The following is a 27,958-nucleotide window of genomic DNA, read 5'->3' as shown; positions in this document are numbered from 1 at the left end:
CAGCCTCCAGAGTAGCTGGGATTACAGGTAACTGCCACCATGCCTGGCTAATTTTTGTATTTTTAGTAGAGATGAAGTTTCACCATGTTGGCCAGGCTGGTCTCAAACTCCTGACTTCAAATGATCTGCCTGCCTTGGCTTCCCAAAGTGCTGGGATTACAGGCATGAGCCACCATCCTGGCTTCTCTTTTTTATTCAGCTCCTCACTCTCAACTACATCCTTGCTTAAATATCTCCGATTGAAAAAAAAAAAAAAACAAACTCTTTTCCTCAGGACTTAAATGATCGAATATTAAGACTTATTTTAAAGGTGCAAGGATAGACAGATGAAACAGACTAGGGCCCACAAACAGGCCCACACATATGTGGTCACCTCATTCATGACAAAGGTGCCCCTGCAGTTAAAAAGAGAAAGGGGCCTGCTCTTCTGGGTTGAAACCCGGGCGCCACCAAGATGCCAGCTTACCACTCTTCTCTCATGGATCCTGACACCAAACTCATTGGAAACATGGCACTGTTACCTATCAGAAGTCAATTCAAAGGACCTGCCCCCAGAGAGACAAAAGATACAGATACTGTAGATGAAGCCATCTATTACTTCAAGGCCAATGTCTTCTTCAAGAACTATGAAATTAAGAATGAAGCTGATAGGACCTTGATATATATAACTCTCTACATTTCTGAGTGTCTGAAGAAACTCCAAAAGTGCAATTCCAAAAGCCAAGGTGAGAAAGAAATGTATACACTGGGAATCACTAATTTTCCCATTCCTGGAGAGCCTGGTTTTCCACTTAATGCGATGTATGCCAAACCTGCAAACAAACAGGAAGATGAAGTGATGAGAGCCTATTTACAACAGCTAAGGCAAGAGACTGGACTAAGACTTTGTGAGAAAGTTTTCGACCCTCAGAATGATAAACCCAGCAAGTGGTGGACTTGCTTTGTGAAGAGACAGTTCATGAACAAGAGTCTTTCAGGACCTGGACAGTGACGGGAGCTTGGGCACCCACCATCTCCAGAGCCCTGGCAGCATTTTCCAGCAAGATATACACAATCTTTTGCCTTTATTTCATAAAGTTTTATACAGAAGAGAGAAGAGCATGTCTTTACTTGAAAAACTCTTGATCAGGAATTCGGGTAGGAGAAAAGAAAGTGTGTTATCAAGGGTGATTTGAAGTTTTCTGCAGTATTAAGCTGGCGCTTAATAAGTAATAATAAAGAAATTTCTAACATTCCAAAAAAAAAAAAAAAAAAAGAGAAAGGGTGGTCTTTTTAGATACTGGTGCTGGGTCAATCCAACATCCATACATGAAAAAACAGTCATTCTCCACCTTATTTCTGACATACAGAAATTAATTTGAGATGAACCCAGGACCTAAATATGAAAAGTAAAGCAGTATCTTTCATAGCAATATCTTACAGAAGAAAAAATTTCTGACCTTGGAGTAAGCAACATTTCTTTTTTTTTTTTTTAGACAGAGTCTCACTCTGTCACCCAGATTGGAGTGCAGTGGTGTTATCTTGGCTCACTGCAACCTCCATCTCCCAGGTTCAAGTGATTCTCCTGCCTTAGCCTCCCAAGTAGTTGGAATTATAGGCGTCTGCCACCACACCCACCTTTTTTTGTATTTTTAGTAGAGACAGGGTTTTACCATGTTGGCCAGGCTGATCTCGAACTCCTGACCTCAGGCGATCTGCCCCCCTTGGCCTCCCAAAGTGTAGGATCACAGGCTTGAGCCACCGTGCCCAGCTGCAAGATTTCTTAAGTGAAACACACACAAAACCTAACCATAGGCCAGGTGCGATGGCTCATACCTGTAATCCTAGCGCTTTAGGAGATCTAAATGGGAAGACTGCTTGAGCCCAGGAGTTGGAGACCAGCCTGGGCAACACAGTGAGATTCTGTCTCTACAGAAAAACAAAAAGAATTCGCTGGGCATGGTGAGGCACACCTGTAGTCCCAACTACTCAGGGACTGAGGTGGAAGGATCACTTGAGTCTGAGAGGTCAAGGCTGTGGTGAGCTGTGATCATGCCACTGCACTCCAGCCTGGGCAACGGAGCTGACACTCTGTTTCAAAAAAACAAAACAAAACAAAATTTCAGGTCATCAAACAACATCATTAAGATAATAAGAAGGGGGCTGGGAGCGGTGGCTCACACCTGTAATCCCAGCACTTTGGGAGGCTGAGGCAGGCAGATCATGAGGTCAAGAGTTTGAGACCAGCCTGGTCAACATGGTGAAACCCTGTCTCTACTAAAAATATAAAAATTAGCTGTGCATGGTGGCACACACCTGTAGTCCCAGCTACTCAGGAGGCTGAGGCAGGAGAATCGCGTGAACCCAGAATGCAGAGGTTGCAGTGAACTGAGGTTGTGCCACTGCACTCCACCCTGGTGACAGAGTGACACTCCATCTCAAAAAAAAAAAAAGAAAAGAAAAAAAAAGAACTCTGCAAAGCAAAACAAAACAAAAAGCCACAATGAGGAAACCCAGTTTTTTAAATTGGCAAAAGACTTAAACAGGTATGCCAGAAAAGAATATAGCCAAAGGGCCAATAAACATTTTATTTATTTTACCCAGGCTCAAGTAATTCTCCTGCCTCAGCCTCCAGAGTAGCCAGGATTACAGGCATGTGCCACCATGCCCAGCTCATTTTTTTTTGTATTTTTTAAATTAATTAATTTTTTTTTTTTTTTTTTTTAGCGGAGACAGGGTTTCATCAAGTTGGCCAGGCTGGTCTGAAACTCCTGACCTCAAGTGATCTACCAGCCTTGGCCTCCCAAAGTATTGGGATTACAGGCATGAGCCACCACGCTTAGCCTATTTCATTTTATTTTAAGATAAACTCTACCTCTGTCATCTAGGCTGGAGCACAGTGGCACAATAACAGCTCACTGCAGCCTCAAACTCCTGGGCTCAAGTGATCCTCCTGCCTTAGCCTCCAGAGTAGCTGGAACTATAGTTGGGCATCACCATGCCTGGCTAATTTTTCAATTATTTTTAGAGATGGGATCTTGCTATGTTGCCCAGGCTGGCCTTGAACTCCTGTCCTGAAGCAATCCTCCTGCCTCAGCCTCCAGAGTAATTGGGCTTATAGGTGTGAGCCACTGTGCCCAGCTCCAATAAACATATAAAAGATGCACAAAATCCCTAGTCATCAGGTAAATGTATATTAAAACCATAATGAGATGCCACTAAATATCCTCCAGAATGCTTGTCGCTCTCCAAAGAGGCTGTCATTGCTCGTTATTGGCAAGAATGTAAAGCAACTGGAATTCTCATCTTTTGCAAGTGGGAGTATATGTTAGTGCAAACACTGGAAAGTTGTTTGGTAGTATTTGCTAAATCATAAGCTATAACCCAGATATCTATAACTAAATATCCAGCGGGAATGACTGCATAGATCTTCCAAAAGACATAGACAATAATGTTCATGAGATTTATTCCTATATTAGCCAAAACTGAAAACAACTCAAGTGTCCATTCATAGAGTGGATAAATTGTGCCAGAGTCATACAATGGAATAGTATATAGCAATTAAAAATACCCTATTGCTACATGCAACAACATGGGTGAATTTACATACATAATGCTGAGGAAAAAATACCACACACAAAAAGAGAACACTCTCATATACTATTCCTGAGCTACATTAAAAAAAAAAGAGACAGAGCTTTTTTAAAAAATTTTTTTATAAAACAGGGTTTCACCATGTTGGCCAGGCTGGTCTTGAACTCCTGACCTCAGGTGATCTGCCTGCCTCAGCCTCCCAAAGTGCTGAGATTACAGGTGTGAACCACTACGCTCGGCCAAAAAAAAAAAAACTTTTGAATGACTCTGAATGACACCATTTATATGAGGTTTAAAAACAGGCAGAGTTCATCTTTGCTTTTAGAAGACAGGATAGGCTTACTTGCAGGGATTATTGACCAAAAGGAGTCATATTTCTGGAAATATTTTGTGTCTTAATCTGGGTGGTTACGCAAATGTATACATATTCAAAAATTCATTGAGCTGCATACTTAAAACTTTTGCATTTTACTGTATAAAAATTAAACTGCTCCGTCTCAAAAAAAAAAAAAAAATTAAACTGTGGCTGGATGTAGTGGCTCAAGCCTATGATGCCAGCACTTTGGGAGGCAGAGGCGAGCAGATCCTGAGACCCATAGTGTGAGACCAGCCTGACCAACATGGTGAAACCCCGTCTCTACTAAAGATACAAAAAAATTAGCCAGGCATGGTGGTGGGCATCTGTAATCCCAGCTACTTGGGAGGCTGAGGCAGGAGAGTCGCTTGAACTCGGGAGGCAGAGGTTGCAGTGAGCCAAGATCGTGCTACTGCACTCCAGCCTGGGGAACAGAGTGAGACTCTGTTTCAAAAATAGTAATAATAATTAAACCTTAAAAAGCATTTCCCCAATCTCACACCCCCTCCAGACACCACATACTTCTCTCCTTTACTTCATGATCACTGTTGTCAAGATTTATTTGTATTTGGTTTTTCCATTTCCCCATAGCCCATGCATGCCTCAATCCACTCTCTACTCCCTCCGACCAACCAAACAGCACCCCCTAGGGTTTCCCAATGACCTTGGTGCCACAAAATCCAAGGGACATTTGTCTTCATCTTGCTTGACCTCTCTCAAAATCACTGGACACATTTCACCACATCTTCTCTTTTAAGACATTCTGTGTCCACGCTGACCAACATGGTAGCCAGGAGGGATACGTGGCTCTGTAACACTTGAGATGTGACTAGAGTGACAGAGTAACTGAATTTTATTCCGAATTTTTAAATGCTCCCAGATGGTTGTAAAGTGCAACAAATTTCTACTAAATTAACAGACCTACTGCTCTAGTCATCCACCTGGTACCTTCATCCAGACTCATGACTTCAATTTCCAAACTATATACCAGTTTGTAAAACAGCCCAGTCATCTTCCTCTCACTCCACGGCAATCTATCCACCTGCCTACTTAGCATCTCTACTTGGGCACCTCAAATTCACCATGCCAAAACTGAATTCACGGTCACCTTCCTGTATCCCATCCCCTCCCAGAATTCCCCATCAAAGCTCAGAGCCCCACCATTCATCCAGCTTGACAAACCAGAAGCCTAACAGCCCATTCAATACCACCATGTTTCCTTGTATCTACCCATATTTTCTCATAAACATCTCTTTAATTCATTTCCTTCTCTCCCACTTACTTTTGTTCTAATCCAAACTTCCATCCACCTCTTGCCTGACAATTGCAATTGCCTCCTGGCTGCCTTTTTCTTTTTTTGAGACAGGGTCTCACTCTGTTACCTAGGCTGTAGTGCAGTGGCGTGATCATAGCTCACTGCAGCATTGACCTCCTGTGCTCAAGCAATCCTCCCACCTCAGCTTCTTGAGTAGCTGGGGACTACAGGTGTGTGCCATCATGCTCAGCTAATTTTTAATTTATTTTAAGAGATAGGTTCTTGCTATGTTGCCCAGGCTGGCCTTGAACTCCTGGGCTCAAGCAATCCTCCCACTCCAGCCTCCCAATGTGCTGGGATTACAGACCTGAGCCACTGTGTCAGGCCCTGACTCTTCCCTCTGCCTCCACTCTTGCCCTCTACAGTCTCACAAGGGCAAACAGGATGTCTCTCCCCTCAAAATGCTTCTGTGTCTCCCTTCCAAATTCTCTTAGAACACTGACAAACAGCTATTCTCATGTGGCCCCTGCCCCACTTCACCTCCCATAACATTTCCCTCTCTCTCTCCATTCCAGCCCCACGCCCCACTGACCTTCAAGTCCCTCACACTCTCTGTGCCCCATCCCCAACCCCAGACCTTTGTATACACTGTTCCATCCGTGTGGAACACTGTTCCCTTCTCTCTTGGCCTTCTCATCCTCAGGTCTCAGCCCTTTTATTCACAGGGAAGTTTTCCTAACCAAGTCAGGTCCTCCTATCATTTGATATCACAGCATCATGTCATTCTCACTTGTAGCATTTATAACAATTTGTAACCATATATAAATAATATTTTTTATTTTTTTTAAGTCCAAAGTAATATATAAATAAATATACTGTGAGATTATTATTACTTTCTTGCCCACTAGACTATAAAGGCCATGAGGGCAGGCATGGCACCCTATTTTTTTTTCTCGGCTGCTGTATCCTTTCATCTGGCACATAATTGGTGCTCAATAAATATTTACCGACTATATGAATGAATGAAAAGTTCAATTTAAATGCAGGACTAGCATTAAAGCTGGAACCAAGGGCAGCACCAAGGTCAGGGCTAGGACCACGGACAGTGTCTGGGACTGGAAGTTGGTTAGACACAGCCAGGGCAGAGGCAGAATCAAGCCAGGCCAGGGCACATCCTGGCAGGACCAGATGGTACAAGCACTTTGGAAAACTGTTTGACAGAATCTACTAAATGTACTAAAGCTGAACACATGCAAACCCTCTGATCCTGCAATTCCACTCCTAGGAATATACCCAACACAGCAGTACTGCTCATAATAGCCTCAAACTGCAATCCACTCAAACGTTTCACATCAGTAGAATAGATTAAATAAATTGTGGCTTATTCACACAGTGGAATAAAATAAAGCAGGAATGAACTATAGTTATATGCAGTAGCGTGATGGATCTCACTAAGATGAGGTTGAACAAGAGCCAGACACAGGAAGGAACATGCTGAATAGTTCTATTTCTGTGAAGTTTGAGGAGAGGCAACATTAATCTGTAGTGCCTCAAGTCAGAAGTGTGATACTCTTGAGGCGGTGGTGACTAGCAGGGGTGTGGTGGGGCTACGAGTGTCTTGTTTCTTGATCTGGATGATGGTTACCCAGTTCTGTTTGTGGAGTTTACTGAAGCAGGGATTGGGGAGCACAGAGAGACAAGAGGTGAGGGGAAAGGTAGTGGGGGTGGGGAAGTCCCAGGATGAGACAGGAGAGAGGGCTATGGCGAACAGGAGTGTGAGGAGGCCGGTCAGGATTCAGCTCAGGTGAAGAGTTGAGGAGATGCTGAAAGGTGCCCAGCTCTTCCAGACCAGAGGCTGGACAGAGGAGGGCAGGGTCGGTGTGGAAATCCTGGCTGGTGAGGAGTAGGGGATGTGTCACTGGTAGGCGGAGGTGACTATGACACACACACACACTCCTGCCCAACACGCACACATCTCTGGCTTCCCACTTTTAAACTTTTCTACTGGATCAGGGAAAAAGGAGTTTTCAGGGCTACCAGCCATCACATTCTGCTACCAGCCAGCAAGAGACGGAAGGGGAGCTGCACAGGGACAGAGTGTTTCCACACCAGGAGGCTCCCCACCCAAGAAAGCTCAGGCCGAGATGCCAGGAATGCAGAGAGCTGCCCTTTCCTGTGCCCCTGGCCCTCTCGCAGCCTGGAGTGCAGCCTCGGGTAAGAGGTGGGCTCTGGCCTACCCTCACATCCTGTCACTTCAAGTCTAAGGCCATGCAAATCACTCCACACCATGGGAGTGCTTACGCAAACATGTGTACACACATATACTTACAAATATATTCATGTGTTCATCCACAAATACAAAATAAACATACCTGCACAGAGATACACAAATCCACCCCCAAAATCCTGCATCCTTGCAGGCACACACAGGGGTGCCCATGCACACACACACACACACAAAAAAAAAAAAAAAAAAAAAAAAAAAACCTCCCCTTCAGGTTTCCTCCACACCGAGTCATTGGGTGGCACCTAAGAAGGTTGATTTCTTGTTGGCTCCGAGGGCAGCCGTGTGAATGAAAGAACCTAGATAGTGTGAGAGGAACCAAACAGGAGGCCCTTCCCCAGTGGAGCAGAGGACACATGGCCTCCGCCACACTTCCCCCTACCCCTGGAGGCCTCTGTGAGTCATCCAGTGCCCCTCCCCAAATAATTGGATTCCTCAGCTTTCCCTCCTCGGTGCGGGGAAGGGGAGAGGGTCTTTGCAGCAGGAAGGAGTGAGGACAGCTCACCAGCTTTTCTGGAGAGCCGGTGAGACTGGACTAGAAGAGCAGCGCAGCCTCCACTGACCACACACACGGAGGCTCCTTCCCAATCTCTCTCCCTGCCCTGCTGCCACCACCCACCCCTCCAGCTCCCTCGCCCAGCTCCTGGAAGAATTCCGCTCTTCTCAGTATGGGCAAGCAAAGAATTGGGTGTCTCTTCTGTCTCCCCTTCACCATTCCCCCTGCCGCTATGTCTGGGGTGGGTCTCTGCAGTGTGTGTGTGTGTTGGGGGGGCATGGCCTCACCCTCTTGGCACCCTCCCCACAGTTGGAGGGCTGGCAGGGATGGGGGCATCCTCCCAAACTGTGACTCAGCTTCCTGGGTATTTGGTATTGTAGCCAACTTTGACACTTTGCTCATTAGGGACTGTACAGGTCCCAAGGGGTGGGTAGAGGGGCTGGCTTCCATAAGAGATGTTCCAGAGATGGGGGTTCTGGCCCCACCCCATGCCTCCCTCTGACCCTCCTGCTACACTCCCAGTTGAATCTGACAATGAGAGGTGAAGGTAGAAGAATTCTAGGAGTGAGACTTACAAGGGAATGTGGGGGTCCCAGATGCTGGGCTGGAACCAGGTGGGAGGGAGGTGTCAGGGAGGTGTAGGTTGGGGAATCCAGATGGCCCTTATTCTGGGGAGCTAATCGGCCTAGGAATGAAAACATTAAGAGAAAGGATTTCCTGCCCCCAGGTTCTGAAAATGGTTAGGGGAGCAATGAGAGACAGGAAGGCAAGTTCTGGTCCTGCACCCTAGTGGCCAGGTCTCAAGTGAGCAGAAGGAAGTTGGAGGAATTGAGGTGCTGGATCCGCAGGCACTTGGAGGCAGGGTCAGGGAAAAGAGGAGGGGCTGGAGATGCGGGAAGCAGGGGCGGGCCGGGCAGCAGCTGTGGTGTTTCCGAGTTGCTTCCCAGTAGTTCCTCTCAGTTCCACTTCCAGTTGTTTCTATGCCATGAAATTCTTTCCAGGCGAGATAAGGGGCCCGCCCGCCCCACCCGGGGAGTGTCACGTGTACTGGTGGCGGCAGGGATGGGGGTGGGAGGGGTCGGGGGTGAGAGCTCGGGTTCAGACAGAGGCAGGGGGAGCCTGGAAGAAGCACAGAGTGAAGACGGAGCCCCTGTACCCCCAGAGGCATCTCTCAGCCATCCCAGCCCTGCTGAACCGTGAGTCATGAGTGCAGAGCTCTGGCCAAGAACAAGTTTTAGGATCCTCTCTGCAGGCTCTGTGCACTTCCCAGACCTGAGAGTCCTGACTGTCCCATTTCAGTATTTCCTGAATAGATCTCCCAACTTCCCTCCCTGCAACTCTCACGCTGCCACCTAGGGAGTCCCTATCTGGATGTCCAAAGCAGCACCCTCTGGCACCTCCTGGAGCCTGGAGCCTGAAGCCCAGAGCCTGGGCTCAGCTGCTCCAGCCCAGCACTTGGGATTCTGAAAGCACTTTCCTTCTGAGGTTCAGCTGGCCACCAGCTCAGCCCAGCCCTATCTTCCCACCAGCACCTCCAGGGCCGAGGGGCTCACCTACCAATAACCACCTCTATCCTGGTTCCACCATCTGACTCCCGGAGTCCCTCGGTTTGTTCTCAACCCCTCTCAGTTGCCTGCATCCCATCCAAACCCTGACATACACTCCCCTCCCTGATATACACCACCCACCCCAACACACACATACCATCCTTGCCTCCCAGACACTCCTTCACAGGAAGCCTGGTCCCCTGACTCCCTGTCCCCTCACTCCCATAGTGAATGCACCTATCTCCTCTGTCCTGAGCAGAAGTCCTTGCCCTGGAAGCACTGCTGAGAGCTCACCTGCCACACCTTCACCTGGGGTGTGAGGACAGGTGAGAAATCCCCTGCCTCTCCTTCTGGGTCTCCCCAGAGCTCTGTTCCTTACCTGGGCAACCGGGCAGCTGCAATGCCTCTGCACCTGCTCTGTTCCCAACCCCGGGAGGGGGGCGTCTCAGGGCAGGACAGGGAAGTCTCCCTCACTTGTCCACTGCAACAGGGGCTGAGCCACAACTGACTGTGGATCTCAGTAGCGACAGTGAGAAGGAGGGAGTCTGCAGCGAGCAGGGGAGGAGAAGGGGAGGACCAAGATGAGGTCAGGGAGGGGAGCGGAGATAGGGCAGGTCCTCCCACCCCTCCCAGGCCCTCCCACATGTCACCCCTCCTCCTCTTCTCCTGCCCTCACCCCAGCCCCCCCACTCCCTGTCTGGCACCACTGTCTCACCATACCCTCATCTCAACTTCCAGCCCTGGTCTTACCTCCCGTGTCCTTTCCCTATCCCATTTTTTACTCTCACCCCAATTTTTACCCAACTTGACATCCCCCACCCTTCCTGCCATTTCTTTTTTCCCCACCTGCTGCTCCTCCTCTCTGACCCCAGTGGTTTCCTCTCAGCCTATATCCTTCCTCGTGGCCAGTCCCCTTCCCCTCCCTTCCCCATGCTCCCCTCCCACCTCTTCCCAGCCACTGCTCTAGCTTGGATCTTTGGATCGCACCCCATGTCTGTCACCCAGCGCTGGCTCCCTCATCCTCTCACCAATTCTCCCTTGGCAGTCCAGGGCAGGGAGCAGGAGTTGGGGGCAGGAGGCAGGAGACAACCTCCTTCTCCAACTGGGACTGTCTCTAGGACCCCAAGTCCCTGCCTCCCCTAGTCCCACCATTTCTATCTTCTCTGCTTATCCCATTCCAGAGCCACTTCTGCTGTCTGTTCTGCTCAGCCCCTCTCCAGTCACTGCCCCTTTGCATTCTCCCACCTCAGCAAGTTCCTAGAGAAAGAGCAGGTGAGGCTTGGGCACTGGCAGGGCAAGGGCTTGGGTGAACACTGGGACATAGAAGCCTTGGGGAGGAAGCTGGGGTTGAGGGGAGACAAGGAAGGAGAGCCTGAAGGTTAGGAGGAAGGTTTGGGGATGAAGAAAGGGCTAGAGGCAGGAGGCACACATAAGGGTGGGTCACCTGAGTAGAGGGTTAAGTGGTGGAAAGCAGGGTGGGGCGCTGGTGCCTGAGTGCTGCAGGGGAGCAGGAGCAGAGGTGGGGAGAGGAAGGCACAGGAGGAAACGGGCACTTTGTCTCTGGTTCCAGGCAGACAAAAGACTGATAGCCAGAGGACAGGGCAGACAAGGAGATAGACACACCCCATGTAATCTGTTGGGTGCTTCCCTGGTTTCCTCTTCCCATGTGCTCCTCTGGCAAGGGGCTGAAAAAGAGACTTTGCTACAGAGGAGAAATATCCCAGCTAAGTGGGAACCCACTACCCCCAGCCTCACAGTAAGGACCGAGTCTCTCTATCCTGCTGCAAACCTCACTACTGAGGTGTAACTTGGCCAAGTCACAGGTGATAGTGAAAGGGATGTGAAGGAGCCCATATGTGTTTGATTCTGCCACATGGGTGGCAGCCCAGGTGTCTGCACACCAGGTCAGATCCCCACGGTTGCAGGTATGCAGTGTTCCTGGGTCAGGGTGTGCCTGCACAGCAAATGGTTGTGGCCAGATGCCTAGTAAGCTCCATGTGGCCGAGGGCAAAGGCACACATGGGCTTTCGCGTGGGTGTCCCCGTGTGTGTCCGTGTGTCTGGGTGTGTGTGGCTGTTTTTTTCCTGGCTTTGATGGGGAGGATGAAGTCAACATCTTGCACAGAGCCAGGCTGAGCTTCCTTCCTCTGCCTTGGCTTGAAGCCCCCAGAGCCAGGAGTACGTAGCAGTTTCCCAAGGATCTCCTGGCAGGAGGTGGGCAGCACAGCAGAGAAAGGATGAGGGAGGATCTGGAGACAGTATCGCACACAGAGGGCAGAACGCAGAGTATGAATTTCTTCCGACACCTTCAGATTTCTGTTCCATGGTCATATCCTTTTTCTTTTTTTGTGTGCCCCTATGCCCTATGTCCTGGCTTTATTATTTAGGTGAATGGTCAACATAAGTACATTTGGCACAGAGTGGCCAGGGACCCCAGAGAGGAGAGCCAAAAGTCCTGGGATGTTCCAGAAGCCCACTGTTGGGGTCTCAAGAGAGAAATGTGGGATTCCAGATGTTCACAAGCTTATAAGGCATTTGGGGAAACCACTAGAAGCTTGGCAGATAGTTTCAGGTTCTGAAATTATCACTGTTTACCATTTGATTTACCCTTTGGTTTCCAGGCTCATGGAGCAGCTCATGTCTTATATGTTCACATCTTGTAAGAAAAACACCAAGCCGGCAGAGCGAGGTGGCTCACGCCTGTAATCCCAGCACTTTGGGAGCCCGAGGGGGGTGGATTACGAGTTGAGGAGTTCAAGACCAGCCTGTCCAACATGGTGAAACCCCATCTCTACTAAAAATACAAAAGTTAGCTGGGCATGGTGGCACGTGCCTGTAATCCCAGCTACTTGGGAGGCTGAAGCAGGAGAACTGCTTGAACCCGGACCTGGGAGGCGGAGGTTGGGGTGAGCCGAGATCATGCCACTGCACTCCAGCCTGGGCTACAGAGCGAGACTCTGTCTCCAAAAAAAAAAGCAAAGCACCAAGGCTTGCATAGTGTAGGTGACCAATAAATTTGAGTAACACTGAAATATGAAAGGACTGGGAGAGAGGAGGGGGAAAGATTAAGGAGCCCAGGCGTGAAGGCAGGAAAGCCCAGTGGTCAGAGCTGGGGTTGGCTTCACTGAGGTGTCCTGGGTGGTGGTAGTAGAAAGGTCAGTGTTTTTGAGAACTGTCCACAAGCTCTGGCTGTTCTCTGTATCCTCAGTCCCTGTCTCTTCAGCTCTGAGCCTCCTTCCTTGAATGATCCTCCAAGTTCCTGTCCTGACCTCAGGAAGAAAAAGGGATGAAAGATATAGAAAAGGAAAAGACAGCTATGGAGGAGAGAAGGCAGACACAGAAGAGTGTAAGGGCAATTGAGGGCAAGGACCTGAAGGATGAATGCAGGCGAACAAGAGATGCCAGGGGCTGCAGTCCAAGGAAGCAGTCCCAGAGAGGGGAAAGATAGAAAACACTTGTGTCGGGCTTCCGTTTACAAAACAGTTTCCTACACAGTGCGGGCATTAATCCCACTTTGTGGCTGAGGAAACGGAGACTCATAGACATTAAGGGTCTTGTTCAAGGGGCTAAGTTAGTGGTGGTGAAGGTGGGTCTCACCCAGGTGTTCTGATTCCTAAGCCTGTTTTCACTCCCCTGCCCAAACAACTCCAGGAAAGGAAAGGACTGAAGACTTAGGGAAGAAACGAAGTGGCTTCTTGAAGGACTTGTGCAAAGAAGGGTGGAGAACCCAGCTTTTTGAAACTTCTTTCTGCATCCAGTTATTGTGTAGATTCAGTTAGAAGAAACTGCATCAGATGGGGAAGGGGGTGGTCAACATTCCATTATTGAGAACTGGGGGTGGGATGAGGATGGGGAACACAGAATGAAAATAGCCCAGATGAAAGATGAGAGAGAACTAAGAGGCTACAGCTGAAAAGGGGGCAAGAGAGCCTCAGAAAGAAGGGTTTGGACCCTTAAAACTTCCTTTGCCTGGAGACATGGGTGTGGGGAGAAGGGAGGAGGAAGGACATTTCTATCTCGTGACAAAAGAAAGTCACACAATTGTTTTGTTCTCTGCTCTGGGGCGGGTGGGCGCCTGTATTTACCAGAGAGACCCAGGTCGCTGTGGCAACCACACATCTGGGCCCCGGAATCCAGATGTGCTGTATCCAGAAGCCATAGCAGAACGATGAGGCAAACATTAGGCTCCCCAGTCCTGGCCCCCACAGCTGGGAAGAGGACAGAGAATTGGTGTGGGAAGTGAAGGGCGTGGGGGAAGGAAGGAGGAGGAGAGGACCAAAGTGGGGGAAAAAAGGAAATAATGGAAAAGAGCAAGGAATGTGGATGAAGGAGTAGAATAGGAAATAGAAAGGGGGCAGCATGAAACGGGAGGAGGCAAGCACAGGGTCAGCGGCAGCAGCAGATGAGAAGACCAAGAAAAACAAAGTGAGTTAAAATAAAATAAAATAAGGCTGGCGCGGTGGCTCATGCCTATAATCCTAGCACTTTGGGAGGCCAAGATGGGAGGACTGCCTGAGGCCAGGAGTTCCAGACCAGACTGGACAACATAGTAAGATCCCACCTCTATTTTTACATAAAAAAAATTTTAATGACAGTGAAGCAGTGGGTGGAGTGGGGGAAGATACAAAAGAAGAAAAAACTGATGAATAACGGGTCTAAAAGAGGTCGTGATAACTGGTAATGAAATAGCAAAGAAAGACAGGAAAGAAATCTAGAAAGAGCAAGGGAGGAATGACAAATCCAGGGATGAGAGAAAATAAAAGGCGGGATCCTGAGGAAGAAAAGCAGGAGATGGTGGCACAAGGAAAGCAGAACAGAAAGACAAAGCAGGCATAGGGCAGGAGGGGCCAATGAGGTGCAGGAGTGACAGCGGCCTGGCATGCTGAGTGGCTCTGGGATAAGGCCAGAGGAATGGAGAGCCACATGGGCCTGAGGGCAGCAAGCAGCCCAGAGCCTGCCCTGCTTTCACCCTGCATCGGGTACCACACACCATCCCTCTCAATCCCTCCTGCCACTGCACTCCCTTGGCCAAGAGAGATCTGATGTCTCATTCACACCGAAGTGCCAGCTGTGCCTTGCCACTCAGCAGAGGAGCAGGATCCCCACCCCAGGGCCCCCCATCTGAGATGCCAGCACTTCAAGTACTTCCCCGAACTGGGGTCAGGAAGCAGGAAGAGCAATGGGACAATCAAACAGTGATAAACCCAGATGGGATAAAAGTGGAGCAGAGGAGAAAAGGACAATGGAGATGAGGACAGAACGGGGCAAAAGACAAGGACAAGGTGTATCTATTATGGACCAGGCACTGAGGACGTTGTCTTTCATCCTCTCATTAACCCTGACTAGGAGGTAGGAACATCTCCTCTTACAGATAAGGAAACTAAGCCTCAGAATGTTTAAGGACATCTACTAATGAAAGGCAAGGCGGCGAATCCAGCTCAGGTGATGTGCTTCCAAAATCCTTGTTCTCACTGCACTCCCTCCAGAGATAGGGCTGGATAAGGCTCAAGGACTCTGGGATAGGAAGCACAGTTGAGAAGCTGGACTGCCCTCTGGAGGGAGGAAAGGTCTAGTTCCTGGGAGCCCCAGTTCCAGGTTGCCATAGTTACTTGGTCTGTTTTTACCCCAAACACAGTAACGGGTGAGGGCAGGAGGAGGGGAGGGGGGATGCCTGGCTGGACACATGAGGTTCTTCCTCCCTCCTTCAGGCCTGGGCTTATGGCCCGGGCAGCCCCTGTCCAGTCATCTGGGCATTGAGCCCAGGCCCAGCTCATACCCTCCAGCTGACCCAGGACACTCCTGCAGGGTCAGGCTTGAGGCACTGCTGGACAGGGGCAGCTGGACGGGGATTCCTCCAGGTTGGCCTCAGACTCAATCCTTCACTTTCTCCTACTCTCCTTCCTCCTAAGTAGAATGCACAGCCTAGCCAGGCGCAGTGGCTCATGCCTCTAATCCCAAGCACTTTGGGAGGCTAAGGCGGGCAGATCACGAGGTCATATGGTGAAACCCCATCTCTACTAAAAATACAAAAATTAGCCAGGTGCAGTGGCACATGCCTGTAGTCCTGCTATTCAGGAGACTGAGGCAGAAGAATCTCTCTAAACTGGGAGGCAGAGATTGCAGTGAGCAGAGATGGCGCTGCTGCACTCCAGCCTGGGCAAGTGAGACTCCGTCTCAAAAATAAAATTAAAAAAAAAAAAAAAAAGAATGTACAGCCTTTTCTGCCTGCCCCACTCTTGTCTTTGTCTTTGATCTGGACTCTCAAGTCTCAGTCCCCTCCAGTTTAGGGCTTAGAGAATATCCTGCCACATCCCCCTTCCCTTCCAAATATTACCCCTTCTTCACCGAGGCCCCTCCTTCCTGGGCTCTGAGCCTCTGGCCCCAGCTCCTGTTGTTTGTTGGAGCTGCTCGTCCTGGACAGCAAGATGAGGGGGAGAACCTGCTTGAGAGCAGGAGACCCAGAGGCTGCTGACCCTGAAGGGCGTGGGGCCCCATCTTTCCTGTTGACTCAGACACATTCCAGGGATGTGTATCCTCCAGTCTGTCATGCCATGGGACATCACTGCTAGACACAGATATACCCCAGAGTTGCAGGGGCGGGGGCAAGGGGATGACATGCGGTCTGTGATCCCACACCCACCCCACCTCAGAGCCAGCTATGTCTTCAGTGCTTGATTCTTTGATGCTGGCCCTGGAGAAATCACTTTCCCCCAAACTCCCCATCATGAGCCAGGAAGGCAGCCACCATTCCTTCAACTCCCTCCAAGTTGTTTATTTAACAATAAAAAAGAAGAAATGCACGCACATAAACCTGTACTCCCCCCGCCACCCTCCCTTACTCCCAGTAACTAACTCCAAAATGCAAAAAGTTCCCTTGTCCCACCTGGGGACTAAATTCCCACCTCCACCTGCCAAAACAGAGCAACAAAATAAAGAATATGCAGCAGCCCACCACCCACCCCACAAGTGAACCTCACATAATCCCCTCAAAGAAAGAAGCCGGGACTGGGGGTTCACAGGAATGAGAGGAGCCCCATATTCTGAAAAGGGATGAGAAGAGAGGTGAATACCCCCAACTCAAATAAGTGCTTAACCCCCACACCCGGTCTTTCCTTTACCAATTGCCCCAAGCCTGGGGATCAGGGAAATTTGAAGCAGTCCCACCTGGCCACCCAGTACTCCCTCCCCCCGTTCTAAGTCAGCGTGAATGGCAGAGGTCAGGGATGATTGAGGTAGAGGGGCTGGTGAGAGGCCTGGTGGGCCCGGCTGGCTGCAGAGGCTGGCAAGGGGCCACCTGTGGCATTGCCTGGGGTGGGGGATGGCTGTTTTCGGAGCGAGGGGGGCACCGTGGAGGTCTTGATGTGAATCACCCTGGTGTCCATGACCTCACACTCGATCTGCATCATCTCTTCATAGTCCCCCGGGGCCCCACGGTCTGACAAGGTCTCTGTGAGAAGAGAGTTAAGGAAGAAAAGATGGGGAGGCAAACAGGGATTGGAGGGAGGAGGGGAGGAGGTTGGAAAAGTAGAGGTGAGCAGAAAGGAAAGGAAAGGGCAGTAGTGAGGAGGCAGATCCATAGTGGGAGTTAAACGGGATGGCAGGGACAAGGAGAGGGGTAGGAAAATAAAAGGACATTGATGAATGTGGGGGTCACACAGGAGAAGACATCAAAAGAAAAAAAGGAAGTGAGAGTCTAGCAGGTTCCCGGCCTACCCGCCTCTGCCCAGCCATCCACCCAAGCACCAGGGAAGGACCCTCACCCTCGTCTCCCTCCCAAAGTCTCCTGCATGTTGCTCTTCCCTCCACCCACCTCCTGCTGCTTCTCACCTGTGGATCTAGCAGCTCTCTAGATGCCTTGCTCCTTTCCCCCTTCCCCTCAGCTCTCAGGCTAGATCTCTCTATTAGAACTGCCCCCATACCCAGCAGGGAAAGAGTTACCATTGGGGGCCATGGCAGGCATCACCAGAGACATCTTGGGCCGGGAGGTCTTGTTGTGGCTGATGGCTGGGAGCAGCAGGTGATCCTGGGGAACAGAGGGGCCAGGCTGGGAGGGTGGAGGGAAAGAGGCCGACAGGCTCCCCACTCCACACCCTCCCACTGAAGATGGACTGCGGGGAACCTTGGTGACAGAGATGGGCTGGCAGGAGAAACTCACCCTTCGAAAAGAGACAACATAAAATGTGTCTTCCCGTCGGTCAATTGCATCCAAGAACGCTGGCTGTGAACGGTCTGGGTGGCGATATAGCTGCAGTTGGCCCACAGAATCCCTAGGCAGGTGAGGAAACAGAATTTGAGAGAAACTAAGCCCAGTGCTCAGTTTCTACCAGGGAAGGGGATAGGATGAGAGAAGACAAGAGACCCCTGGTGGAGGAGGGAGGTATAATCCCACTGGTGACAGTGATGACAGGCACAGGACAACTACTGGGGGTACAGCTCTTGAGAGTGGAATCTCATTTACTAAGCACCCCACCCCAACACTCACCTTTCTGGGGGTCCAGGGGGTTGGATGGGGACTGCCTTAACTGGAAGTGACTTCCGTGGCTGAGACTTCTGGAAGGAGAAGTATCTAAGGATTTGGAGAGGGTGAAGGGAAAAGGGAAAGAGCCCCTGGAAGCTGATGCCACCTCACACTCAACCCTCCACTTCCTTCAAATGATCCCTCTAACTTCCACAGTGAGATGCCCACTAGAAACCCCCACACAAGACATTTAGCCCTTATCTTCAAGTGGCCTTCCTTGAACCAGCCACCCGCCCTACCTGTCTCTCCTGGGCCCTCTGAGGGATCTTCCGCCGGACTCTCTGGTGGCGCTGGACCCAGCCACTCAGCTCGTCAGCAAGCCTGGGGAAGCGGAGGAGGCTCAGGACCTCCATGCCAGGCCGAGATTCCCACTCTCCTTGCCCACCCACAGGAGTGAGGAGAGGACAGGGAGCTCTACACTTCAGTATGTAAGCCAGCCAGGTTGACTGCAGAGACCCTTGGGAGGACAGGGGAGGATGCCCCAGCCATGAATCCCACACCTCAGGGACTCGGTTCGGTTGAAATGCCGGCAATCAGAGGAGAGGAAGAGCTGGTCTAGGTCTCTCAGTAGTAGCTCCTTGGCGCCCCTAGGGAAGGCTGTCAGGTTCCTGGAGTGAGGTAGGAAGGAGGCAACACTTGGAGACTGCCCAGCACTCCCACATCAACAAAGAAGGCAACGAAGGCAAGAGAAAGCTTTGGGTCACCGCCCCTGCCCCCCAACAACTGAAAGCAGGGAGACGACTAACTCATACCCTCAAAGGAGTGGGGATCCTCTCTTGCTCCTCACCTGAAACTGGGCTGGTCTGCGGGGCTGGGCTGGGGCTCCTCAGGGCCATGGGAGGACCCCTGGAGAGGTTCAACTCCATGAACTGGCTCTGAGAACTCCAGCAAGTGTCTCCGGGGTCGAGGCTCCCCCTTGTTCATACGAGGAGAGACGGGAGCTGAAGGAGGCTCACTGATGCTGTGGATAAAGAGAGACAGAGCACAATGAAGAATTCCACCTGTATCAAGTATCTAGTTAAGAATAAGGGCTCTGCAGAGGGACTGCCTGAGTAGCAATCTGATATACAAGCCTGAGTCTCTGCCTCTGTAAGACAGGAATAAGGATGGTCCCTACATATGAAAAGAGAGTGTATCTCCTAGAGACTAGAACTCAGTAAGCACTTAATGGTCACTATTTTTTTTTCCCATACACACACACACTTGCACACATGTACACACCCCCCACCCCCGCAATAGTCACTATTTCTACCAACATTAACACCATCACCTACTCTCCACTGGAGAAATAATGGAGCAGGAAGGGGCTAGCTAGACACACCATCAGTGCCAAGGACACCAGAATGGTTTGTGTATAAGCAGAATGAAATGGCCTCGGCCAAAGCAGGCAGCCACGAGGCTGTAAGGTGGGCTCCACCTGGAAGGTTCTAGTGAAGCAAGGAGGGTCTCACCTGACAGGTCCAAAGTTGAAGGCAATGAAGAGAAGGAAGACCATGATGCAGACCACCTTCCTGTTTCCAGATCCTAACTTGAGCTCGCTGTTCTAAGGTACAGAGAAAGAGACAAGAAAGAGGGAATCATCCCAAGGAAGCTGTGTTCCTGTGGGTCTCCCAGGGAAGACTGGTCTTACTTCAGCCAGCAGGGCCTCCAGCCGCCGCCGGAGGGCAGCATTCTCCCGGCGGAGCTGCTGGTTGTCAGCCAGTACTGCCTGCAGCCGAGCCTCCAGGCCCTGCAGATACTCTTTCTTCTTTCTCCGGGACTGGCAGGCTGACTCCCTGTTCTTGATCATTCGCTGCTGCCGCTTCAGCAGCTTTGCCTAGGCACCCAGAAGGTCAAAAAAGAGAATGACAGATGAGTTGGAGAGGGGCACTATGCTTCCAAACCCTGGCGAATGACTTACCCAAAGCTCACAGGGCCACTCCCTTGCCTTCCTGACCCACCTACACAGCCAGCTTTTTCCTCTCTACTCAAACATTCTAGGGAAGGGGCCCTTCTCTCAAACATTTCCTCCTACTGCTCCTCAGAGGTGGGAAAAGTTAGAGCGCAGGAAGAACTCTGTCCATGCCAGTGGAAACTTTTTTTTTAAAAGATGCAGGGTCTCCCTATGTTGCCCAGGCTGGAGTGCAGTGGCTATTCACAGGCACGATCCCACTACTGATCAGCACAGGAGTTTTGACCTCCTCCGTTTCTGACCTGGGCTGGTTCACCCCTCCTTAGGCAATCTGGTGGTCCCCTGCTCCCGGGAGGTCACCATATTGATATCGAACTTATTTCGGACACCCGATCGGCATAGCGCACTGCAGCCCAGAACTCCTGGACTCAAGAGATTCTCCAGCCTCTGCCTCCTGAGTAGCTGGGACTACAGGCATGCGCCACCACGCCCATTGGAAACTCTTTCCTTGGTAAGTCTTTCTTCCTGTCATCCCACATTTGTAGGGCTCAAAGTTTAACTGTTATACTGCCTATGCAGTTTATCTGATTTTCCCCTAGGAGGCTGCCTCCCTCCTTAACTAAGGCCACAAACATAGTTGTATAGTGTAGTATGACTTCTCTGCCTTTAACTTATAGAGACCAACCCCATTTCTCTATCTGCAGTCACAGCAAATCTAAAGGACCCTAAAACTACATGGAGTTGATACTCATATAGAAATAGGAGTCCATTCTGACCCCCCAGAATGATCTAATGGATCCGCTTCCTCACTTTTTGGTCCTGGGTCTCAACTCCCTCCTCATCCCAAAGTTGTCTCCACAACAGACCTCCCTCTTCCATTCCCATCACTTGCCCTACTCCTCTCTTCCCCAACACTTACATCCACTTCAGGAGGGCAGGAGTTTCCAGGCATAGGAGCAGGAACGATGCTCTTCCTCTCAGGCCGTGGAAGAGAGGGAGCCGGCCCTTCAGGCTGGACTCGAATAGCACCCTGGATGAGGACAACTGGGGACACTGGGGCAAGTGAGCAGAGGAGGTCAGAGGGCTTATGCACTGGGTGGGGTCCTTGTGCCCACACCCACACCAGAGCACCCAACGGTTGGGAGCTGCAATGGCTGTGAGCTCCCTGACAAGGTCAATCCAGCCTGCCTCCTTTGCTTTTTTTAAAATAATTAATTAATTAATTTTAATTTTTTGGGTTTTGTTTTTTTTTGAGATGAAGTCTCGCTCTGTCACCCAGGCTGGAGTACAATCTCAGCTCATCGCAACCTCTGCCTCCTGGGTTCAAGTGATTCTCCTGCCTCAGCCTCCCAAGTAGCTGGGATTACAGGCACTTGCCAGCATGCCCCCGCACATTTTTGTATTTTTAGTAGAGACAAGGTTTCGCCATGTTGGCCAGGCTGGTCTTGAACCCCTGATCTTAGGTGATCCACCCATCCTGGCCTCCCAAAGTGTTGGGATTACAGGTGTGAACCACCACGCCGGCCCTTTTCTCCTTCTTCAATACCTGGGGGTGGCTGGACGAGAGGCTGCAGAAGAACAGTGGTGCTGGGAGGCACAGTTCTGGGTGGCATCGGGACGGTGGTTAGCACCACAGGTTTGGGCTGCAGTGGCGGCTTCCGGGTAGGCAGGGCTTTCCCTGAAGGAAGGTGAGAGAAAGGAACAAGAAATGTCAGGACCATAGGTCTCTCACTAGGGATCCCAAGTGTCAGGAGGCCCCATTACCTGAGGAGCCATCAGGGGATGGGCCCATGCTGATCTGGACAGCTCCAAGTGAGGGGGCTGGGACATCCCACAGGAGGCACCCTGAAGGGGATGGGGACTCTGTCTTCACTTCCAGGACCTCCTCTCCTATAAAAGCCTATGTGGGGCATTCCAGAGATATGTTAGCCAGGAGGAGTGTTGGAGGAGAAGGAGCTGAAGAAGAGAAAGCTCTCATACCTCTGGGTCAGGAGGAACTCACTGCAGCACCTGGAGGGAGGAAGGAAGTTGGTGCTCACCTGGCTGGAGGAGTCGGCTGAGAGCAGGGAGGCCTCAGAGTTGATGGAGGAACATGGAGAGACAGGTTCTATCTTGGTCTGGACATCTGTGGGAGGCAGGATGAGGCAAAGCTGGATATTAAGTAAACACTGAAGGGTTAAGAGGGTTGAGATGGGGAAATGGGTCCTTTCTCTTTCAACCTGAAAATAAAACTCTTCTGGCCCTAGATTGAGGTCCATCCAGGAGGGGAAGCCACAGAGCTGCTCCTCTGCTGGCTCTTCATCCTGCTCTTCACCTGGTGCTTCCCTTTCTCCTTCAGTGGCTCCTCTATTTTTTCTCATCCCTGCTCAGCGATCTTCAAGGCTGTCTTTGCCCTTCTGCTTTTCCCTCTTTCTTGGTCACAGAACTCATCTATTCACCTATAATAGGCCTGGGCAGCATTCACATGGCCCAAATTCCTATCTTGCTGGATTTCTACCTCATCCTGGCCCAATGCATCTCCATGCTGACAACTGTTAAGTCTGCATCTCCACCCAGCTGCTCACCTGCACCAGATCCTGACTTCCAAGCTGCCTGCTGGTCCCTTCCATTCTCATGCCTCACCAGTCACCCAAATCTAACTGGCCCTAAGCGAGGCTTCCTGATTGTTCCTTCACACAAGTTTTCCTCCCAGGCACCAAACAGCAAAGCAACAGTCCTCTGAGCCTTCATGGCCTCCATTACATCTGCCTTTATCACTTGTTGATCACTCCATTTTAAAAAAAAAAAAAAAAGGTAGGTCCTATGTAGGTGAAATAAAACCCTTCTGAGAGCCAGATTCAGCCCACATGTCAACAGTCCACCACTGCCTCTGGTCCATACCATTCACTTTGGTACTTAATTATATATCACTAAGATTGCTTTTTAAAAGTTCAACTTATATTTTTGAATAGATAATATCGTCTTGACACAAATTCCAAAGGAACAAAGGAAAATTAAGTGAAAAAAAAAATCTTCCCTTCCCTGTCCTTCAGACACTCAGATTCCCTGCACAGAGGTAACTAACCACTCTTAAAACTATTTAACCATGGTAGAGCATGGTGCCTCACACCTGTAATCCCAGCACTTTGGGAGGCCGACAGCTGATACAGGTGGATTGCTTGAAGCCAAGAGTTCAATACCAGCCTGAACAACATGGCAAAACCCTGTCTCTACCAAAAACACAAAAAAATAGCCAGGCCTGGTGATGTGTGCCTGTAGTCCCAGCTACCTAGGGGGCTGAAGCAGGAGAATCGCTTAAACCTAGGAAACGGATGTTGCAGTGAGCAGACACCATACCACTGCACTCCAGCCTGGGTGACAGGGCAAGACTGTCTCAAAATAAAAAAGGAACTATTTAACCATGATGTATTATAACCCTCACAAAACTCCAAAAGCAAGGACTACACCTCATGCTCATTGAAGTGATGGGTAAAGTACAGGCCCTTAAAAAATACCTAAGTATGGAAGAGAATCGGATTCTAATAACACTCTCCGATGCAAAGTCACCAACTATCTTTTTGCTGCTAATGGTATTTCAATCCTTACTTTGTGCGTCTTTTTTTTAAATAACATTTATTAATCTGCTGGATATAATCTGTTTGTCCCTCCAAATCCACTCTCCATCCCTCCCTGTTCTGCTCTGAGATCAAGGAAGAACCTGAATGGACTGCATCAGTGGGTTTCCTAGTTGGAGTTCAGCCAGTGAGAGATGGTGCCAGGAGATCCAGAAGGTACTATGAAATCAACAATCAACATGTTAGCCAGGCGCAGTGGCTCACATCCTTAATTCCAGCACTTTGGGAGGCCGAGGCGGGCAGATCACCTGAGGCCAGGAGTTCAAGACTAGCCTGACCAACGTGGAGAAACCCCTGCCTCTACTAAAAGTACAAAATTAGGCTGAGTGCGATAGCTCACACCTGTAATCCCAGCACTTTGGAAGGCCGAGGAGGGCGAATCACGAGGTCAGGAATTTGAGACCAGCCTGGCCAAAATGGTAAAACCCATCCCTACTAAAAATACAAAAAATTATCTGGGCATAGTGGCGGGCACCTGTAATCCCAGCTACTCAGGAGGTTGATGCAGGAGAATCGCTTGAACCCAGGAGGCAGAGGTTGCAGTGAGCCAAGATTACGCCACTGCACTCCAGCCTGGGCAACAGAATGAGACTCTGTCTCAAAAAAAAAAAAAAAAAAAAAAAAATTACAAAATTAGCAGGGCGTGGTGGCGCATGTCTGTAATCCCAGCTACTCGGGAAGCTGAGGCAGGAGAATCGCTTGAACCCAGGAGGTGGAGGTTGCGGTGAGCCAAGATCATACCGCTGCACTCCAGCCTGGACAACAAGAGCAAAACTCCATCTCTGTGGGGTGGAGGACTAGGGGAGAGATAGCATTAGGAGAAATACCTAATGTAGATGACCGGGTGATGGATGCAGCAAACCACCATGGCACGTGTATACCTACATTAACAAACCTGCCTGTTCTGCACATGTACCCCAGAACTTAAAGTATAATGAAAAATAAATTAAAAACAAAACTAAATCTCAAAATAACAACAATCAACATGTGCATCACTGAATGCATCATCTTCCCTAACCAGAAAGCTCCTGCTTTTGCAGCCTCCATCCAGTGAATAGTAACATCACCCACCCGCAGCTACCCTAGCCACAAGCCTCTTTGACTCCTACCTCTCTCCAGTGTCCAGGAGGTCACCACATCTCATCTATTTCACATCATTCTTTCTCAAGTCTGCTTTCTTCACAACATCTGAGTATCTTACTTGATTAACTGCATGAGCCTCTTCCCTGGTCCTCTTATCTCTGGCCCTGCCCCTCTGCAACCCATTTTCTACTCTGCCACTAGAATCATCTTCCTAATCATATTGCTTCCCTGCTTAATTATTCAAAAGCCCCACCTACCCACAGGATAAAAGCTAAGAGCCCCTTAGTAGGGCTCCCACCTGGCCCTGTAGCCTCTGTAGTTCCACACCACTCCCCATATCCTTCTTATCCCCACTCTGAAGAAATGCAGGCTCCTCACACACAAGTCAACCCCCACACTGTCCTTCTGGCTAATTTCTATGTGTCCTTTAAAACTCTCGGGAAACCCTTCTTACAGAAGCATGACCCAGATCCAGCCCCAATTTGGATGAAATGTCCCCTCTTATGAGCTTTCATGGTACCCTCTAGTAATTTTTATCCTAAAATGACCACACTTGTATTGACTGATACTTGTCTTTCTACCATTACTAAATCACAGGGTTGAAAGTCAGCATGTTGGTCAAATCTTGTTCATCTTTGCATTCCCAGTACTCTGCTCAGAATCTGGCATAAAGTAGGTACTCAATAAATATTTCTTTTTTAAAATTATTGTACCTCAGATATCCTCATATCAATAAACATTTACTAAATAAACAGCTGTGAGTAAATTTGGGAACACTTTAAAAATAGAACAAATAATGTTAATTGTAGAATCTCAAGAGTTTAATATATGGTTCAAGACCAGCCTGGCCAACATGGTGTGTTTAAAAATGTTTATAAGAAAATGTTGGGTGGGGAGAATCACACAGAAAAATGTGCCCTAAACTGTTTACAAGTATTTAAAAAGTAGGCTGAGTGGCATGACAAAATACTAGGAACAAGAAAAAGAGAAAAATAATCTCCATCTCCTCAGCACAGCACTGCGGTGGCTGGGGTTACCTGAAATGTTTCCTTCCCCTCCTGCCTTCCCCCTGGTCACCTGCCATTTCCCCTCCCCACCTGTTCCATTGCCTGCACTTCCCTTCCATCTACACACATACACACACACGTACACATTCTCCCTTGGTAAAGCTGAGGGTTGGGGACAGGCTGTTATTACCTGAGGAATCATCAGAGGTGAGGCCTACATTGATCTGGACGGTTTCAAACGAGGATGTTGGGTCATCTCCCAGGAGACAGAGTGGGGGTGCCAAGGACTCTGTCTTCACATGGAGTACCTCTCCTACCCCAAAAGCCTGAGAGTTGGGGTAGGGCAGGGGGCAGAAAAAAGGGCAAAAAACAAGGGAGATGTTGAGAGTAAGAGCAAGAACAAAAGCTTCAGAAGTTTAGGGCTGACAAACCATCAATTTTTTGACATTCTGATCTGAATGGTTCTGAGCATCTCCCTAACCTGTTCATTCTTTCTACTTCATTTCTGGGAGAACTGATGAAGTTTCATGATTTTAAATATGGCCTTAGAGTGGACAACTTGGGGAAAAACAGTTTCAGAATTCTCAGCAGTTAATAACTCTCTTCTTCCCAGCCCGATATAACTCTGTATATTAAAAAGACCCCAGATCAGGCATGGTGGCTCACACCTGTAATCCCAGCACTTGGGGATGCCAAGGTGAGAGGATCACTTGAGCTCAGGAGTTTAAGACCATTCTGGGCAACATAGGAAGACCCCATTTTTACAAACCATAATTTAAAAAATTAGCCAGGCATGGTGGCATGTGCCTGTGGTCCCAGCTACTCCAGAGGCTGAGGCAGGAGGATCACATGAGCTCAGGAGGTCAAGGCTAGAGTCAGCCATGACCACGTCACTACACTGTAATTTGGCTGAGAGAGGGAGGCCCTATCAAAAAAAAAAAAAACAAAAAAACAAAAAAACAAAAACCACACACATCTTCACTGCTAAATAACCAAAGGGGATGTGGAAAATGAGGATACTAAGGAAATGGCACAAGGTGGTAGAGAAGGCCCCCACATCTCAACACCTCATGACTCACAGCACACAAATCATTTAAATCATCTCTGTCACCCATGGGTGAAGGGAATGAAGCAGAGTCCCTGCTACACACAGTAAGAGGAATTTGACTCTCTCACCTGGTTGGAGGGTTCTGTGGAGAGATGTGATGATTCCGAGCTGAGGGAGGAGGAAGAGCAGGGAGAAGATGGCTCAGATTTCACCTGAAGATCTGGAGGAAAGGGGGTTAGAAGTTTTCAGGAAGCAGAGCTTGAGAAGAGTCCAAAAAGTACCCAAGAACATGTCAGTGGTCATTCCCCCACCACAGCAAGGGAGAAGAAACAAAAATAGGGGATTGAAGGAGAGAGGATAGGCACTTATGTAGAGGTGTGAGAATATAGGAAACTATGTAGTTTCTGGGAAACTCTGGGAAGATGAGGGTTTCTGGAAAGCTGAGGGAACCACAGAGACTACCTTACCTGGAAAGATGGGCAGGAGTTCCCATGGGGGCTCAGGGGGGCTGACATCCATCCCCACGTCCAGGGAACTGCCGTCAAACTGAATAAGGGAGGATGTAAGAGGGCAGGAGTGTGAGAAAGTAGAGGTGACTGGGCTCACTTTCCACCCACCAAAGGTTAGAGAAAGACTGGGGACACAATACCGGGACATCCTGCTCCGGGCAACGGAAGAGCTGCGTCTGCTCCTCGGCCACTTCATCTAGGCCAGAATACAAGGTGCTGTCTGCAAGGAATGCTGAGTGTCAGGGGGGTCGTCCGGTGGGCCCAGCCTACAGATCGCACACAAGTCCTCACCCCATCCCTCATTGGCTCGGCTCGGCTCGGCCAGAACCACCGCCCGCCCACTTGAAAAGTGATACAACCGGAGCGCTTCAGCCCCTCCTTCCCCGACCCCGGAACAACTCAACGTTCCCGCAGGGAGCAGAGGTCTTCCCCGACTTCTGTATCCCCTTAATGCACGAGCCCCCTGCTCCGCCCTCCTTCAGATGGCGGATTCCGTATTTGCTCAGCCTTCCTCTTTAGGCCTCCGCTTCTTTCCTGCGTGCCTCAGGGACTCAGTTTGCCATAGCCCTCTCCCCTCCCCAGGGCCTCACTCCGCAGACCCCAGTCCTCCGGGCTCAGCAGGTTGTCGGTGAAGAAACGCGTCGGGTCCGCAATCTCACTGAGGAGCATTAGCTCCGCCATCTTTCCCCCCCCACCCCCCAACCATGAGACGGTTCCCAAGGCCCGCCTCTCCCCATCATCAACTAATCAGTTGAGTCTTTAAAAAAAAGGGGCGTCCC

At 49.8% G+C, this 27,958-nt stretch overlaps 3 protein-coding genes across 6 annotated transcripts in view; 1 reads left to right on the top strand and 2 right to left on the bottom strand.

Moving 5' to 3' along the window:
* Window positions 1-10,075, bottom strand: part of TNXB (tenascin XB) — a 70,227-nt gene extending 60,152 nt beyond the window's left edge. Inside the window, exon 1 of the mRNA XM_064361217.1 lies at window positions 9,890-10,075. The gene's annotated coding sequence lies outside the window, so the exon portion shown is untranslated. The remainder of the gene's footprint in view (window positions 1-9,889) is intronic.
* Window positions 419-1,232, top strand: LOC135268393 (actin-related protein 2/3 complex subunit 3-like). Its single transcript, XM_064361216.1, has one exon. It carries the CDS (start codon window positions 455-457, stop codon window positions 989-991), a length of 537 nt encoding a protein of 178 aa, XP_064217286.1. The 5' UTR covers window positions 419-454; the 3' UTR covers window positions 992-1,232.
* A 6,185-nt stretch (window positions 10,076-16,260) lies between the features above and the next one.
* ATF6B (activating transcription factor 6 beta) lies at window positions 16,261-27,900 on the bottom strand. 4 transcript variants are annotated; one of them, XM_012436730.2, is made up of 18 exons: window positions 27,770-27,900; window positions 27,320-27,399; window positions 27,138-27,216; window positions 26,799-26,890; window positions 25,813-25,948; window positions 21,958-22,043; window positions 21,683-21,818; window positions 21,465-21,596; window positions 20,838-20,971; window positions 19,658-19,843; window positions 19,479-19,570; window positions 18,815-18,988; window positions 18,528-18,635; window positions 18,267-18,348; window positions 17,992-18,059; window positions 17,665-17,776; window positions 17,448-17,532; window positions 16,261-16,956 (listed from the first exon to the last, which is right to left on the bottom strand). In XM_012436730.2, exons 1-18 carry the CDS (start codon window positions 27,858-27,860, stop codon window positions 16,727-16,729), a joined length of 2,103 nt encoding a protein of 700 aa, XP_012292153.2. In that variant the 5' UTR covers window positions 27,861-27,900; the 3' UTR covers window positions 16,261-16,726. The 4 variants fall into 4 exon arrangements, with proteins under 4 accessions (XP_012292153.2, XP_012292155.2, XP_012292154.2 ...); XM_012436732.2 differs by having other exon boundaries at window positions 27,779-27,900; XM_012436731.2 differs by having other exon boundaries at window positions 17,992-18,056; window positions 27,770-27,884.
* Window positions 27,901-27,958: the final 58 nt, after the last annotated feature.

Source organism: Aotus nancymaae, unplaced genomic scaffold (assembly GCF_030222135.1).
Source record: "Aotus nancymaae isolate 86718 unplaced genomic scaffold, 86718_ANA_hifiasm-v0.15.2.pri h1tg000040l, whole genome shotgun sequence".
NCBI lineage: Eukaryota > Metazoa > Chordata > Mammalia > Primates > Aotidae > Aotus > Aotus nancymaae.
This window is presented reverse-complemented; position numbering and strand designations above follow the sequence as displayed.